The following is an 18,746-nucleotide window of genomic DNA, read 5'->3' on the forward strand; positions in this document are numbered from 1 at the left end:
ATTAGCATTATTTAAGCAAAGGAGAAAAGCACAGTATCAGATTTGACTAAACCTTGAAGGAAATTGATTTATTGTCATAGATTCCAACTCTTGAAAAATTGTGTTTATAATTGTTCGCTGTGCTTTACTTCCATAAGGCCACTAGATGATGCCAAACCATGAAAATTTAATTTCTTAACAGTGGAATTGTGCAAATCCATTGTTGTCAAATATCTAGAATTTAAATTTATTCAGTTTTTGTCTGTTAATCCTTAATATCTGTCAATACTATCCAATATTTGTTGTCCAAAATTCTAAAGTGGCCTCATTTTTTGTCTGATCATCTTTGAGTGAGGATGAGCCATTGCAAGTTTTGTTATTATTCTGCAAGAAAGAAAAACAAGGCAGAAAAATCCCTCTAGAAAAGGGTGTCAAACTTGGGTTGGTTCGCGGGCCGCAATAACATCAATTCGATTTCATGTGGGCCGGACCATTTTAGATATAATATTTAGTTTTTTTTAAAAATTGGATTATAAGAACTGGATCAAAAGCCCTAAAAATGCAGTTTTTTATAGATATAAAACAGTTTTTTAGGGAAAACATCTAACAATCATTTGTTTTTCATTTCAAATGGAAACATTTTTTTTAAATGTATATTCAATATTAAAGTGGAAAACCGAAAATATTTTATATATTTATTTTTGGATTTTACAAAATGCTTTTTGACCTAAAACACCAAAAGAAAAAAATGGATAAAAATTGCAATTATTGATTTAAAAATGGGAAAATCAGGAAATATAATATAAATCTATAATCTTCATTTGAATTTGATCCTAAAATAGAAAGTTGGCACTCATGATTTACTTACTCGGGCCGCAAAACATGATGCGGCGGGCCAGATTTGCCCCCGGGGCCGCCACTTTGACACCTGTGCTCTAGAACATCCCAACCTTCACTTGTTAATATATCTACCGACCAGGAATTCTCAATGTGCTCATGGGAATCAGTGTTCTAAATAAAGTAACCTGATGAAGACCACCGCCGTCACCATTTTGCTTTATGACTTTGCACAATGGCTGCCCTACAATGAAGACACATGATCGCACGGCGGCGAGTTCAAGGCTTTGCCGTGACCGCCGCCCGCCGTCTGACATTCCCAACATCCGATGGGTCTCCCCTTCGCTTACCCCCCGTCCCCCCAAATTTAGCTCAGGGCCATGAGAGAAGCCTAAAATAGGAGCCGCGGACCCCCCGCCTGTCTCTGGGATCCACCGGAAGAGCGCAGCTGGCAGCAGTGAGCGACATAAAGATGCTAAATTTGTTTGACAAAAACCAGAAGTAAGAAAAAATATGAAGGGAGTTAAGATTAGTACTTTATACGTAAAAAAAGCTTCTATGGAAACTAAAGTTGGAGACAGAGGAAACCATGAAACCGGGATCCTGGGTTGCTTTACACTTCAGGGCCTGGACAGCTTGCTATGATGATTGGGAAACCAAAATCCAGAAATTTTGAGGCCAAGACTTAAAGCATCCCAAAAACACAGAAGTACCTCAACAACAAAATGGTTCCAGAAGAAAAAAAATGATGTTCTGGAGAAGAGCCGAGTCCAAACCTGACCTCAAGATGCTTGCGATACCGTAACGTGACCTCAAGAGACTTTTCCCACCATCAAAACAATCAATAATAATATTCTCAAAAGTCCAAAGTTCAAGCTGCGAAACCTTACATTTTTGTGTGTGAAATCAATTCCGGTATGAAAATGTATGTTTACCTGACATAAAATAGACTGTCTTTCCTTGTATACTACATGTGTCAAAGTGGCGGCCCGGGGGCCAAATCTGGCCTGGCGCATCATTTTGTTTGGCCCGGGAAAATAAATAATGAGTGCCGACTTTCTGTTTTAAAACGAAGAGTATGGATGTACATTAAATTTCCTGATTTTCCCCCTTTTAAATCAATAATTGTAATTTTTAATCCATTTTTTCTGTGTTTTTAGTTCAAAAATCATTTTGTAAAATCTAAAAATATATTTAAAAAAAGCTAAAATAAACATTGTTTTAGATCTATAAAAAACTGAATATTCAGGGATTTTAATCCAGTTCTTTTAATCCATTTATATATAAAAAAATCTAAATATTATATCTAAAATGGTCCGGCCCACGTGAAATCAAGTTGACGTCTGACACCCTTGTTGTATACCTTTCCATCCCCATACCTTCCTATTTCAGCAACACGATTATTTATTTATTCATGTATTTATTAACTTACTTATTACCTATTTATTCATGTCTAAAAATGTATTTTGCTGTGTCTGAATTCTCACCCTCTTGCTACTGTGACAATGACATTTCCCCAATCCAGGATGAATAAAGTTATCCAATCCAATCCAACTATTAAAAAAGCTATTGGGGTTTGGTTCTAACGTGGGGTGGTCACGGGGGGATTTGGGGGGCGGAGAATGTGGGTGTGTCACATCCCATTGCACACATTTGACACCCAGGGGGAACGCATCTTCATTCCCGCACTAGGCACATAGTTTGATGACAATAACGTCATGGATCGCGTTCTACTTTGATGAACGGACCAGGAACGGGAAGAGGAACGGGATCGGGGACTTACCGGACTGAGGCTGATGTTGATGGAGCTTCACGAGCGGGTTTGAGAGCGTAGGTGGTCATTGTTGGAGGGTCGTCATCAGCGATGGACGCCGGCCGAGCCCCGAGCGGCGACCGGACATGAGCGCGTCATCTTCGGACTCCGCGATGGGCGTGAGGAGGCTGCGTCGGAACTCCAAAGCTAAAGTGTGTCTTCTCGTTTGGTTGCTGCTCGTCTGCACGCCCAGGGTGGATTCATCTTGGTGGTAAGTCTTCTCCAAGCGATCTTTGGCATGCAATGTGGAGAAAGATGGCAGGTTTGAAGCCTCCTCAGATGTTTTCTACACTTGCGCGTGCGTGCGTTGGAAGTTGCGTCTCGACTACTTTGTCATATGTGCGTGATGAAAAAGTATACAAAAATATATATGAAAATGAGAGAAAATGTTTTAGAAATATAATAAAAAAACTCTTACCTGCCACAAAAGGAGGAAACTTCTAATTATTCTCGTTTTACACTCATGAAAAAATATACATGATGCCAAAATAAGTCATATTTCATTCTGCTAAGTAAATAATGACAGTGTAAATAATTTAAAATCAACAAATACTAAAATAACATGACAATATACACAAATATACGTTAACAAGATCAATGGATAGAAATGTGGAAACCCACATTTAAAGAGTAACTCATAAAATGATCAACACAGAGAAAGCTATTAAATATAGATGCTTAAAATTATTAATTTCTAGCACTCAGTGTGGAGTTTGCATGTTCAGCCCATGCCTGTGTGGGTTTTCGCTGGGTAACTGTTTGGATGATTGAACACTCCAAATTGCTCCAATGAGGGTGAACAGTTGTGGTACTCCGGGTAGGCTCCAGCACCCTGTGAGGATAAACAGTATAGAAGATCTGTAATAATATAATATCATAAATAATTACAATTTGCTAAAGCAAGAAAAAAATGAGGATAACATCAAAAACGGATTTAATAATTAGAAAAAATGAATATCTAATAAAACAAATCATTTATTGCACAGTAAAAAAAGATAATTTGGGTTCTAACTCACAAAAACAAAGTAATGTAATAAACAGCAATAATATATTATATATTATATTATATAATTATTTATATAAACCAACTGAATTACAGTACAAGCAAGCATTATTAACAACTATGAAAAATATAATATTTTGGATTTACCCACAAATACACATGCAGTGGACTTGAGGGTGTGCAGGTGTCTCTAATATTTTGACCTGCGCTTTGATTAAGATGAATGGCATGGTGGGAGGTTCTACATCACCCCCGCCCTGCCACCATCTTGTCTCATCCATCTTGAGTTAACGTGTCAGCTGTGAGCACCAATGCATGAAAAAATGGCTTCTTTCCAAGCTTGAAAGGTCTGCAAGGAAGACAAAAACCATAAGACCAGTTCGGCATCCTGTTAAATGTATAACACGTTGTGATTGGCTGTCTGTTGGGCCTCATTTGTTACCTTGACAACCAGGGGCAGAGATACTTGTCCAACATCGTTAAGCCGAATTACTCCTGTTGATGGGAGGAGCATCAAGAAATGAAAATGAGCGGAACGATTTCCGAGAAAAACATTTTTGTTGCATTATTTACGATCCTTTAATGGTTATTTAACTCATTGCATACCATAGATGTGGTTCTTCATTTTCTACATTTTTTTAAAGCTACAGTGCACTTAGGCAGCTGTACAGTGAATCCGAAATTTGTGAAAAAGTGAAAAAGCTTCAATCGCCAGTAGAAGGCAGCAATACATATTTGACATTTGAGTTTTACTCATACCACATGACAAATGTATTATGGGAAGGCAAAATGTTTAAAAATGTATGCATATGATTTAAATATAATTCAAATATTGGACACATGATCTTGATGGAAAAACATCTATATTTCATTAAACTTCATTACGTTTATGAGAATATATTATATTGTTTAAGCTATTTATGTTCATCAAAAACACAGAAATACAAACAGGTTTTCTTTCATATATCATTTTAGCCAAAAACACATTTTTGACCCAAAAGTATTAACGTGCCAACATATAAACACCAACGTAAATTATACAAACCCTTGACCAAGGGTGTCAGACTCGGGTTGGTCCGCTTTAACGTCAACTTGATTTCACGTGGGCCGGACCATTTTAGATATAAAACTTAGATTTATTTTTAATAAATGGATTAAAAGAACTGGATTGAAAGCCCTGAATATTCAGTTTTTTTATAGATCTAAAACAATATTTATTTTAGCTTTTTTTTAAATATATTTTTAGATTTTACCAAATGATTTTTGAACTAAAACACAGAAAAAATTGATTAAAAAATTACAATTCCCGGGCCACACAAAATGATACGGCGGGCCAGATTTGGCCCCCGGGCCGCCACTTTGACACGTGCCCTAGACCATAAAACTTGAATAGAATACTAGAGTAAAATAAAAATAAATACTACTAATAATAAGGAACACAATCTAAATTTGGTGCTTGCACTATTGCAGATGTTTGACATCTTTCACCCTTATTACACTTGACATTAAATTGTGTTCTGGATAATTGGACAGATCCTAAAACATAATTTTTCTGGGCTTCATAAATAAAAAAAAAAAATGTCCCAGAAAAAAAATGTTGCTGCAGATTTATGCCACTAACTTAACATGGAAATGAGGGATAATAATCTACAGAACTGGTAATATAATTGGAAAAAAAAATTAGGGGTAGGGCCTTTATGCGCCCCCCAAATAAATTGCACCCTAGGCATTCGCCAAAATTGTCCAAAACCCATTTCCTTATGTTCCCCTTTTAAATGTGGAAGCACTAATTTGCACCCGTCTCTGTCCAAGTGTGTGTCCTCAAGTGCCTTTTGGCAGGACCACTGTGAACAAGACAATAAACACAAGTAGTGCCCCCGCTAAGCTTTTAGCACCAGGCCACACCGTTACGCTCAGAGGAGCCACAGCCATAACGGGAGTGGAAACTGTGCGACACGCCGCGTTTAAAGGGACTCTTGTGAGGATGTATAAGCTTTTAGGCTCCTACTGTACACTGACATGTGAATGGCCTTCAAGCATTGAAATAGATGTTATGATTACGTTAGGTGTCGGAGTCGGTGCATACGCGTCTGCGAATGGAATAGGAAGCAATAAGCCCGTCACAAGCCAGGAGGAATTTGTTAAGCTCGCCTACATCCTCAATGTGGCATCCACCAAGGCCATTTGAGGGGCGCTAAACACAAGAAATTGCCCCTATGTATTACTATGAGTGTGAACGGTTGTCTGTCTCTTCGTGCCCTGTGATTGGCTGGCCAACGATACAGGGTGTACCCCACCTCTGGCCCGAGGTCAGCTAGGATAGGCTCACGTGACCCTTGTAAGGATAAAGACATTCAGAAAATGAATGCATGAATGTTAATATCTCATCTAAGATACATGACCTCTTACAAATGCTTGGCAAAGCTGTCCTTTGATTTTGAAAAGCTTCGTTTCGGCGCCCTTTGTTGACAATCTGACACATCTGAGCTGCCAATTTTGTGTTTAAAGATATGTGTAAGTAGATGAGTAGTAGACGAAAATTGCACTACTGCCTAAGTTGGGACTTTTCCCCCCACCGATTTAGCTTCAAGTCTCACAGCTGCTTGGCAAAGCTGTCCTTTGATTTTGAAAAGCTTCGTTTCGGCGCCCTTTATTGACAATCTGACATCTCTGAGCTGCCAATTTTGTGTTTAAAGATATGTATAAGTAGATGAGTACTAGATGAAAATTGCACTACTGCCAAAGTCGTGACTTTTTCCCTCACCAATTTATCTCCAAGTCTCACACAGGCTTGGCAAAGCTGTCCTTTGATTTTGAACAGCTTCGTTTCGGTGCCATTTGATGACAATCTGACACGTCTGAGCTGCCAATTTTGTGTTTCAAGATATGTATAAGTAGAGGATTACTAGATGAAAATTGCACTACTGCCCAGGTCGTGACTTTTCCCCCCACTGATTTAGTCTCACAGCAGCTTGGCAATGCTGTCCTCTGATTTTGAACAGCTTCATTTTGTCCCTATTTGTTGACAATCGGACACGTCTCAGGTGCCCTCCCTCCAACATCTGTGCCAATTTTGTTTTTAAAGATATATAAGTAGATGATTGATTAGTAGATGAAAATTGTGCTATTGCCCAAGTCATGACTTTTTCCCCCACTGATTTATCTTCAAGTCGCACAGCTGCTTGGCAAAACTGTCCTTTGATTTTGAAAAGCTTAGTTTCGGCGCCATTTGTTGACAATCTGACACGTCTGAGGTGCCCTCCTTCCGACCTCTGTGCCAATTTTGTGTTTAAAGATATGTATAAGTAGATGAGTAGTAGATGAAAACTGCGCTATTCCCCAAATCGTGACTTTTCCCCCTCCCATCGCAGGTACATCGGCGCGCTGGGTGCTCGTGTGATTTGCGACAACATCCCAGGCCTGGTCAACAAGCAGCGTCAGTTGTGCCAGCGGCACCCGGACTTGATGCAGTCCATCGGCGAGGGCGCCAAGGAGTGGATCAAAGAGTGCCAACACCAGTTCCGGCACCAGCGCTGGAACTGCAGCACGCTGGAGCGCGACCACACCGTGTTTGGCAGGGTGATGCTGCGAAGTGAGTCGGCGCAACTGGGATGGGGAATGTGGCTCTTTTCCAACGCGTGTGAGACACTCCAGTTAATCACCCTTGTAAATGTCTCTCCACTAGCATCAGATAAGCACATAATGAATAGACGTCTCATGAATAATTCTGCCGTATAAACACAAAAGGGGTGTTTTTTTGCTCCTCGGGGAAAAGGGGAAAGTGGGAAAGTGGATTTTTCTCTTGGAAATAACAAGCAGGGAAATTGAGAGATCCACACTGGTGATATATAAACAGTAATAGGAGATGTAAATATTTGGGGAGATGTTTCTGGCAGCCGGACAAAGCTTGACGGCCTGACGTATCGCTTGTGTTCTGCTTGGTTGCGTTAGCGCCAATGAAGACGGGAGGTAGAGGTGTGCTAGTGTTGGAGGCCGAATAGCCCTCAAATGTTCTTTCTTTTTTGGGGGGAGATGAAAACAAAGCACAGTGATTGAGAAAGCCTCCACATGTGCACAAGGAAAAGGTGGAAGGAGAGTCGGCTGGGCTGTGATGTCATGGCTGACATGTTGTTAAAAAATTACAATTATTGATTTAAAAGGGGGAAAATTAGGAAATCTAATATATATCTATACTCTTAATTTTAATTTGATCCTAAAACAGAAAGTCGGCACTCATCATTTACTTTTCCGGGCATCAAAATGATGTGGTGGGCCAGATTTGGCCCCCGGGCCGCCACTTTGACACGTGACTTAGAGCAACAACAACAACAATTCTATATATATATTTTCACAATAAAATCAGCCATGTTCACTATACTGTTTCCTTTACGGGTCAAAATGGCTTAGCGTCTTCATTCGAAAAATTAAAGGACGTAAAGACACAAATTGAACAGACATACTGAGGAAGTGGATTGGGAAGACTAATGTGTTGCTCCCAATTCTATTAGATTGATTTTATATAAAAGTACTACTCACATAACAATCAATATTGTTCTCACCAGGCAGTCGAGAAGCAGCATTCGTCTACGCCATCTCGTCGGCCGGGGTGGTCTACGCCATCACCCGAGCGTGCAGTCAAGGCGACATCAAGATCTGCGACTGCGATGAGCAAAAGCGTGGCCAAGCCAGTGACCACCAGGGTAACTTTGACTGGGGCGGATGCAGTGACAACATCAACTATGGTATCAAGTTCGCCAAGGCCTTTGTAGATGCCCGAGAGAGGATGGTGAAGGACGCCCGGGCACTAATGAACCTGCATAACAACCGCTGTGGAAGAATGGTAAGTTGCTCCGTCTAATTAAAGTGCTGCTGTTACATCCTTACGGGAATTTAGCATAGCTGTCAATCTCGGGCAATTGCTCTGCTTATTAATGATTGCAATTCCCCTTATTAAGTGATAAAAATAACGTACAAATGCAACGCGGCACATTTTTCCAACTAGGGCACACTTAAGTCTAAAATTTTCTCCAAAGTAGGCACTAAATTCAAGATTATGTAGATGTCGCTGACAACTTGACTATCTGGGTACATTGCTTGCTTATGCGCTATATTTATATAGTGCATATGATGCTTAAAGCATGACAATATTAGCAGTCGACAGTCGATGTTGTTTTCGTCTGCTACCAGCGACCGAGACGATCCAGATTAGAGCCGAAATGGGTAAAACCAGATCAGTTTTAGAAAAAACGTACTTTTAAAAATATCCCATACAAAAGTTGTTATACGGCACAGGTGTCAAAGTGGCGGCCTGGGGGTCAAAATCTGGCCCGCCGCATCATTTTGTGTGGCCCGGGAAAATAAATCATAATAATAATAATAATAATAATCGGACATAGGCCATGAGTGGCGACTTTCTGTTTTAGGATCAAATTCAAATGATTATCAATGTATATCATGTTTCCTGATTTTCCCCTTTTTTAATCACTAATTGCAATTGTTTTTAAACCATTTGTTCTCAGTTGAAGAAGCATTTTGTAAAATATCGAAATGATCCCCAAAAATATTTTCTGTAATTTCACTTTAATATGGAACATATTTAAAAAGATTTGGTTTCCTTTTGAAATGAAAAACAAATGATGAAAAGATGTTTTCCTTTACTAAGAAAAAATAACTCAAACATTGTTTAGATCAGGGGTGTCAGACTCGGGTTGGTTCGCGGGCCGCTTTAACGTCAACTCGATTTCACGTGGGCCGGACCATTTTAGATATATTAAGATTTTTTTAAAAATAAATAGATTAAAAGAACTGGATTATTTAGGGCTTTTGATCCAGTTCTTTTAACCCTTTTTTTAAACTATCTAAATATTACATTTAAAATAGTCCGGCTCACATGAAATCGAGTTGACGTTAATGCGGCCCGCGAACCAACCCGAGTTTGACACCCTTGTTATACGGCGTACGCAATTTGAAATTATCAAAACAAAAAAAACTTAGAAAATACGTATAAATTGACAGGTATAATATAGAGTCCTGCCAGTAGCCATAATCATTTCAAACGTCGCAATCTTTGGAACAAAAAAATGAGTTTTTAATCGTCTAATAACGTCGAGTCAGTGGTCATACCCTTTAAAGAAATCAATGTAAACCCAAGAGTTCTAGGTCCCTTTCACCAATACCTTTGAATGGATCTCACAGTCCATAGATTCCCTTTGGAAAAAAAAGGAGCATACCTAGCATGGTCTATCACGCCTTGGCCACGGGCGCAATACGGCGGGCTTAACACCCTGTCAACTCTGACCTCTGCTGCAGGCCGTCAAGCGCTTCATGAAGCTGCACTGCAAGTGTCACGGAGTCAGCGGTTCCTGCTCCATGAGAACCTGCTGGCTGGCCATGTCCGACTTCAGACGGACGGGGGACTACCTGCGCAAGAAGTACAACACAGCCGTAGAGGTGACCATGAATCAGGATGGCACCGGTTTCATGGTGGCGGAACGCGACTTCAAGGGGAGCGCTAAGAACGAGCTGGTCTACGTGGAGAGCTCGCCGGACTACTGCCTCATGGATCGAGCGGCAGGTATCGGAAACGTCCTGCATACAATTTAATGGGAATATTAGGAAAGGAATTAACTTAAAAACGTGTCGTGTATTTTCTCGCATTTTTGTTGCTGAAAAAATTATGACCAATTATGGCCAATTTAAGGGTACGGCTTATACGCGGATGCGGCTAATATGCGAGAAAATACGTTATCTCAGAATGTGTAGCTGCAAAAGTACTGCACAACAACTACTTCAAAATGGTCCTCATCCATTGATGACCTTAAACGTGTTGGGGAAACATTTGAAGATTTAGATTGATATCTGGATATACTTTTGTGTTTATCTTTGCGAAAAGAGGCACCCTGAAACATCGGAAAATGAGAGGCGTCCAGTGAAGGTTTGCATTCCATCACAGCTTAAAGTCCACTGATTTGCCCTTTCCCATCCGCTTTAGTTCCTGCCGTTTGCTTTGCCTTGTTACGGATCTGTCTCCCTGCTCACATCCAGTTCCTTTAACAGAGCGTGAAGGCTCCCCACTTCTGTTTGAGATGACCTGGTACACATTTAAAGTGAACATGATCGCTCTTCCTTGGCTTTGGGCTGAGACCCGATGTAATGACTCCACGGACGGGTTGTTAAAAAGGGATCTTAAAAGGAGCTCAGGACGCCTCCTTGCCGCTAATCTCTCTTGTGTAGGAATTCAAAGCCTGAGGACACGTACAGGTTTATTTTTCAAATCCTTTCATTGGTCACTTTTAAGCGGGATCTCTTTCAGCCTGAGGAGAAATATCTTCTTTTATCCCTCTGCTTAAACATCAGGGATGTTAGGTCATTATAAGAGGCATCTGATCTTTACGCCTGAGTAGGTTTGAGTTCGGGTCAGGGAGTATTTGAATGACTTGTTTGAGACTGTACACTCCGTAGGAAAGCCGATATTTCGTCCATGAGGTCCTCATGGATGAAAAGAATGTAGCATTATTTGATAACAATGGGTGCTCAATATGTCAAACGAGAAGGCATACCGTATTTTCTCGCATATAAGCCGTATTTGTCACTCCAAAAAATGATGACTGAAACGAGGGTATGGCTTATATGCGCATAAATTAGACTGGACATGCACGAAACTGCAGTGACAAAGACAAAACGGCATAACAAAAGACAATGCGGCCGATGCGGTCATTCATTTCAAAATAGAGAAAAGATAAACAGATAAAACACGTCTATGAATGAAATAAAAAAACGTATCTTGCATAAAATGTGAAAAAACTCACTTACCATTGCTCGCTCAGGGCGTCGCCATCTTACCTGGGGATGACAAACTAGACCGCTATGGACACACTTCCTGGTTGTACTGCTCACCTGACTTCCTTTTAGAATTTGTCTACAAGCAGGCAACTCCCTTTTGCAATCTGCAATCCAGCAATCGATTTATACAGAATCTCAGAAATACCACGTTTGATGATTTTTCTTAAGGTTTTCCCTTCAAAGTAACACATTTGTACTCCCTATTAAAACCATGAATCTGGAGGGGAAAATTGTGAATCAGGGGGCGTCTTATACGAGAGAAATTGTAAAATTCAACCATTTTAAGGGTACGGCTTATATGCGAGAAAATATGCTAATTGTTAGATCGCATGACAAAAAGATTTGATCCAGTCTGTTGTTTTCCATGTCCAGGCTATTAAGAATTTGGAAAGAGCAGAATAATAAGGCAGAGTAACATAAGCTACTATGATAAATCATGCTGTGTGTAAGATGTTTTTATTAGTTGCCGTTTCGGCTGAGCTTTATAATGACGCTAGATAATATAATAATACTGATCAGAAATTGAAACTTTTTCAAATATCACAACCTGTGGTCTTGTAATAATCACAGACTTCCCATGATAACATTGAAAAACCAAACATTTGAACACGTAAACAGGTCAAAACTTTTCAAATGAATTTCAAACTCAGTCCGTCTTAACAAATTCTTCTATCCTATTTGAATGTCATTCAACCACACTCGTTCTTCCTCGCTAGGTTCCCTGGGCACGGCGGGCCGAGTGTGCAACAAGTCCTCGCGGGGCACGGACGGCTGCGAGGTGATGTGCTGCGGTCGGGGCTACGACACCATGCGCCTTAAACGCCTCAGTCAGTGCGAGTGCAAGTTCCAATGGTGCTGCAAGGTCAAGTGCAACGACTGCGAGGACACGGTGGACATCCACACTTGCAAGCCCCACAAGCGACCCGATTGGCTGGACCTGACCTAAAGCCATGGTGGGATTTTCTTCACCATAAAACATTTGGCGAAGGATAGTAATCACTTAGCGACACAAACTGGAAAAAATGTCCAGTTGGTGATCGTGAGCTGCTTAAATGTTTTGGACAATTTGTGGAATTTTTGGATCGTTTGTTGAAGACAGTACAGTGAATTCACCCCGAAAAAAATGGAACAAATCGACCTCTTCCCCCGACATCAACCCTATTAAGAACCTCGTCTGTATGTAGGACGTCTACTGAAATCTTTCGTCTTCGTCTCCCCCGATTGTGTCCCCCAAAAATATTTTTTTCCTTCGAAAAAATGCAAACAGCGATTTGAAAAACAGTTGAGCGTTCACTGTACTGATAATAGCCCTCATGTTTAGCAAATCCATGGGGATTATATTTTTGTTTTTTATAGCAACACTGACAGACTTTTCCACTTAATAAGCAAAAAAAAGTGCTTCTAAAAATGACTGCAATGGACTCCAACCATTGAGGACTTTTCTTGGCAAAAATCCGAAGAGGAGAGAGTGAAAAATGCACCGTTTTGTGTTGACATTGGACACTTGTTGTTTTCGCACTTTTCCTTCTGACGCCTCATTGAAAACTTAGTCAGTTTCTACCTCTTGTCCCTTGTCTTTGTTCCCATCTTTGCTTCTTCTGATTCGCACACATGACACCTCTAGCCACATTTATATTTTCTCTCATTTTCTCTTCACGCTTGGATGTTTTCGTTGTGGTCGCAAACTAAATTTCCAAATATTCAGACTATTTTGGATTCGAAAAAACTGCAAAACCTCCGTCTTGGCCTGGCGACACCATCGCCTTGTCGCAGTGAGAAAAATCATTGACTTTTGGGAACGATCGAGACAGAATGGTTGAAAGAAAACCCGCAAAGATCTCGAAACTGACAAAGCAAGAATATGACAAATTCATTTTTTTGACGGACCACAAAGGCTCTGTCTTTGGACAAAAGTGCTTAAAGCAGAACTTTTCTGGCAAGTTGCTTACGTTGTGGAGCTGCTTTTGACTTCCGCCACAGCGCGTCTTAAATCTGTACACGGAGCAATCAATTCTCGAGACTGCCAAGAAATTCTGGAGCAAAACTGTTCTGGTTGGTGTCAGAGAGTCTGCTGTCCTAAACAATGGATCAACCATATCTGCAAGGTAGATGAAATCTTAAGAAGACCACAAAATTTCCAAGCAAAATTGTGCCGCATGTATATCTGAAATTTTCTCGGTTAGCTTTGAAGAATTTGGCGCAGGGTGCATTCTGAATTGAAATCATACTTGTCAACCTCGGCTAATTGCTCCACTTATTAATGATTCAGTTCCCCCTTATTAAGCAAAAAAAAAACGTACAAATGCAATTTTTACTCAGATTGGTTGCATGTAAAAGTCTAATATTTTCTCCAAAGTGGACAATCAGTATGCAGTAAATTCAAGATTCTGTAGATGTCGCTGACAGCTTGACTGTTTGGGTACATTGCTTGCTGACACGCTATATTTATATAGTGAAAAGGTGGTCGGGTCAACTATTAGCAGTCGGCGATGACGTTTTGTATGCTAACAGTGACCGAGACGATCCGGATTAGAGCCGGAATTGGTAAAAGCAGATCGGGTTTTACAAAAAAAACGTACTTAAAGAGAATCCCGTACAAAAGTTGTTTTAAGTGCTCAATTTGAAACGATTAAAAAACTTGACATCTATATGAAATTGTGCTTCTTAGTGTCGTAAAAGTAGGTCGCTAAATTAAGGTCAGAAGATTCACGATATAAAAAACGTCAAAACATTGTGTAGCAAAATGTCAGCGATGACGTTTCGTCTGCTAACAGTGACCGACATGATCCGGATTAGAGCCAAAATGGTAAAACGAGATCGGTTTTAAAAAAACGTACTTAAAAAAAGAATCCAGTAAAAAAGTTGTTATATGTACACAATTTGAAACGATCCAAAAACGTATAAGTTGACAGGTATATGAAATTGTGCTTCTTAGTGTCATAAAAGGTCGTAATATTAAGTCAAAGGTCGGAAGATTCACAATATAAAAAACGTCCAAACATTGTGTAGCAAATTTGTGCGGCCCGTTGAAAGAAACCGTAATCATCCATAATAAAAGTATCATTCGTAATATTTTTTCAAGTTATTTTGGAATTCAATGTTTGATTCTCTCTTGAGCAGTTTGGTACCAACAAACGCCTGTGCGTATATAACATCATATTGTATATTAAAAAACAACCTAAACACAGTAGTTCTTTCTATTACACTAAGAACACTAAAATGCAACGAATGTATTGATCTGTGGATTGACATAATCTGAAAAAATTGAATCAATGTGCATTTTATAACTTTGTAAAAGCTCAGTTGCTCCGGACTTCGGCAGAAAACCCAACAAATTAAATCGTTTCAAAAGAAAACATCTTAATAAATGAATTAAAATGTGGTCCCCTTTGTATCCCAATGTAGTATGTAAAAGCAATGTGCCAACAAAAAAATAAAGAAAGAAAGAATCCTAATATGACTCACAATTTGCCGGAATGCTTTACAGACGGCACATTCCCGCAGGATTGCTTTGGTTAAATGCGACCGCTCAACTGGCAAAAGAGACGACATCTGAAGTCGGGCCTGTCAAAATGGAAAGACTTTTGCATGATATTTTGGGTTTTTCAGAATTCAAGACAAAGAGGAATTTCTTAATGCGAAAAATGTACATTACTTACAAAAAGTATCTCTGTGTGAGTTAAATAATATACCCTGATATTCAGAACAAAATCTTATTGTTTTGAGACAAAATAGGTATTTTTCAGGGTAAAATTGAGTCGGTTTTGTATTTTTGGTGCTGAATATTGTTATCTTGGCTGAAAATGCAGGTGTTAAATATGTCATTTATCTTGGAAGACAGTGTTTATGTGGCAAAAATGTAGAGACGTGTTGTTTTGCTGGACAAAGCAATTGAGCGTGCATTCCGCACACTCTAAAAAGTGTTGAAGAAATGAAGTATCAATTGAAAATGAGCCAAGAAAGAGCCTCAAATTGGGACCCTTCAACATCTGCTTAATGCAGCCAAAAGTCACGTTAAGCCCCGCAAAGAAGCTCTCGAGGGAATTTTGACAGGGGCTCCTAAATGAAATGTGACAACAGGCGGCCAAATGCGACGCGTCAACACATTTTTTCTGAGGAGCAAGAGCCAACGTGAAGGGGTTGCGTGGGTTTTCTCCGGGCACTTCGGTTTCCTAAAAACATGCAGGGTAGGCTGGTTTAACACACGGAATTGCTTAACCTTCGATACGAGTGTGAGCGTGAATGATTGTTTGTCTCGTTGCTTGCGATTGGCTGGCCACCATCTCAAATTTCTCGTATGTTGGGCCACTCGTATGCAGCGGCGGTCCGTGCATTTTCTAGCGACGCCTTCAGCGAATCAATCCAACCCTCAAAAACTATTTTATGGCTATAAAACCTCTACTGCAGCTACAGCTGCGACACAAAAAAAAAATCAATAATAACCTCATACAATTGAAATATTATTAGGAATATAGTCATATTATACTCACCAAAAATCCTTTTTAACTGTACACAATATCCATCCTCCTTTCTTTCCTCCTTCTTTTCTATCGCCATCAAAGCTAATGCTGAAAGTCGAGCCTGTCCTGTCGTATTTCTGGCATACGTTTTTATTCAATTTAGTGCTGAAAATGTTCGTTCCTGGTTGTGGCAAATTTGCTTGCTTTGGAGTTGTCCGAGCTTTCCTAATGATGTCAAGCTTTTTTTTCTTGAAAAGTCTGTCTTGAAAATGGCTTTAAATCAACACAACAATATATTTGCTTGTGCAGCTCGCTCCAGATACAGTTTGGTAGCTCTGGCTAATCCACTCCAAGGCATTGTGGTGTTGCCAACTCAAAATCTGATTGGTTAAAGCAACAGTCTTATCGACGCTTGTTTAATGCAGTAGAGCCTGCAGAACTGATTGTGAAGGCCTTGAGGCAGAGTTCTGACCCTGGCAACAAATAATTGCTTAAATGTGATTGGTTAAATGCTTCAATATGAAAAAACACATCTGGAAGCAGTGCAACCAGGGGGAAAAGCAATGAAAGGAAGCTAAGAGACAATTTGGAATTATTTGGAGTATTCATGGACAAAATATAATTAACATCAGTCTGTGATTCAGATAGTATTGATGGACAAAATATAATATATGATTCAGATATTTCTTAGGCCAGCAGAGAAGGCCTTGAAGGCCCTGACGGCCCGCCACTGCTCGTATGTCAAGGTATTTCTGCAATAGCGCGATGTCGGCTCGCAGCCTTTTGATGGCCTGGCCGCCATGCATGAGATATTTCCACCTCGGCAATGCAGACCTTTCTGCGTCTATATTAAACCTTGTTGATCCATCTTGTGTCACTCCTATACAGAGAGCATCTGCCCCCCCCCCCCCCCCCCGAAACCCCCCCTCCCAGCTCCCCTCGCCTCCGACTTAGCCACCACATGCCATGAATGTGATGGAGACAATGCGAGCACCTTACAGTAGGTCGGGAAGCGCTAAATAAGTTCGGCGGGTTCGGTATCAGGTGACATTCCAGCGACAGACGACGCTTAGCGCATAGCAACAGTGTGACAAAGTCAACTGAATGACAAGCACCTTTTAGAGTTGGTGTTTAACTGTCCTACAAGTCTGGTAAAATGCATCAATAACAAATTAGAAAATAAAATAAGTACTTACCCAGATTTCTGCGGATGTGCGGGGGAACTTATTTTTGTCCTTGGCGTTGTTGAGTTAGCTTTAATGTCCTAAGCAGCCTGGATAAAAACGTATGTACAAAGCGAGGTTTGTCTTTTCATGGAAAAAAGTGTCATTTCATTGTGGGAAAAGTATTTGCGGCAATATTTCCATTTCAGTTTTTGCTAAATTATAATTCAAAACATTGTTATTTGTCCTTCAACCCAAAAATATAAACTAGTAAACCAACACACAGAGAAAACCTAGTGACATTATTGCATGACATCACCAAAAATGAGATTTTTATGCACTATTTGAAGGCATGTTTTTCATCAAAATGTTGGTGGCCTTCCAAAAAGTACATCTTATCTTTAAAAAGTTTTGCTCTAATTAAAGCGCTGTATATTTGATGGTAAAGCAGTTAAACAAATAAAACTGTCTCTTCTATTGCACTAAATGGTTGAAGTCATTCCCATATGTGATGTCATGGGTGGCTGAAAGTTTAACAAAGATGATTCCTGACAAACATAAAAAAATATATAGCATCTGGAATATTTCTACATAATAAGTAAATCCTAATGCCATGTCATTTTTACAATAAATCCTAAAATCAGCATGTCTGATCAACACCGAATACAACTCTATTACATGATAAACATCTATCCACTAACTGGGAACAGAAATAAAAGGAAATTACATACAGCAAACAGAGAAATTTAACATCTGTTGGGGGGGGGAAAAAGGTATTTTTGTAAGTGCATGGGGAAGCGTTAATTAAGATATTCATTTGAGTATTAGTGTAGCTATTGTAGTGAGTGATGGTAACAATATGGAGTAATCTTTATGTCATGGACAATAAATGGAAACAGACATACCTTGTGAAGTGTTCACATGATTAATTAGTGGGTTCAAACTAAACAGATACCGCAGAGGTGATGTAGCAATAATAGTCTTGGAGGGGATCCTCCAAGACTTTTTGCACGGCAACACGCTCGTAACATAACATGAACAAATTTAAATGAACTTGGACTACGATGCAGACACACTCAAAAATAAGTTTAATCTAACCCAACACTAAACTTAATTCTAATTCTGTTTGACATTTTGATACCTTTCTTCTCCCGGGTTGGCTCTGTTTGCCCCGCCTCCACCCTGACTTTCAGATGGAACCTATCGAGGGTTGTTTGCGTTTGTCTTCCCTTCAAAATATTTCCAAAATGATGCCCACAAATGTCCTAACAATAGGATAACGCACGACCACTTGCCAATGAGAAGTAGTATACTCCTCTCGTATTAGCGATCGCTCCGCCATTCGCATTGACTAACGGAAAAAAACACTGAAAAAATGCAAGGCTCCGCCCAGTGCTCGTAGAGACATTATACGAGGGAGTTGCAGGGAGAGAAACAGTGGCCATGATGTTCTTATAAGCAGCCTCTCGCGTCTGCTGTCTACTCGTATGTCAAAATTTGTCTCGTATCTCAAGATAAATATCTGCTCAAAATTTTACTCGTATCTCAAATTGCTCGTATGTCGGGGCACTCGTATGTGGAGGTACCACTGTATTGTGCAGAACAAAGCTTTCATGGAAAATCCCCGTCACTGAGGTTATATAGCAAAC

At 39.9% G+C, this 18,746-nt stretch overlaps 1 protein-coding gene across 1 annotated transcript; it reads left to right on the forward strand.

Annotated features, from left to right (window-relative positions):
• Positions 1-2,522: 2,522 nt before the first annotated feature.
• On the forward strand, positions 2,523-13,928 carry LOC144076008 (protein Wnt-2b-A-like). Its single transcript, XM_077603514.1, has 5 exons — positions 2,523-2,840; positions 7,004-7,224; positions 8,195-8,472; positions 9,942-10,206; positions 12,191-13,928. The coding sequence occupies exons 1-5, from the start codon at positions 2,716-2,718 to the stop codon at positions 12,418-12,420; spliced, it is 1,119 nt and encodes a 372-aa protein (XP_077459640.1). The 5' UTR covers positions 2,523-2,715; the 3' UTR covers positions 12,421-13,928.
• Positions 13,929-18,746: the final 4,818 nt, after the last annotated feature.

Source organism: Stigmatopora argus, chromosome 6 (assembly GCF_051989625.1).
Source record: "Stigmatopora argus isolate UIUO_Sarg chromosome 6, RoL_Sarg_1.0, whole genome shotgun sequence".
Classification (NCBI taxonomy): Eukaryota; Metazoa; Chordata; class Actinopteri; order Syngnathiformes; family Syngnathidae; genus Stigmatopora; species Stigmatopora argus.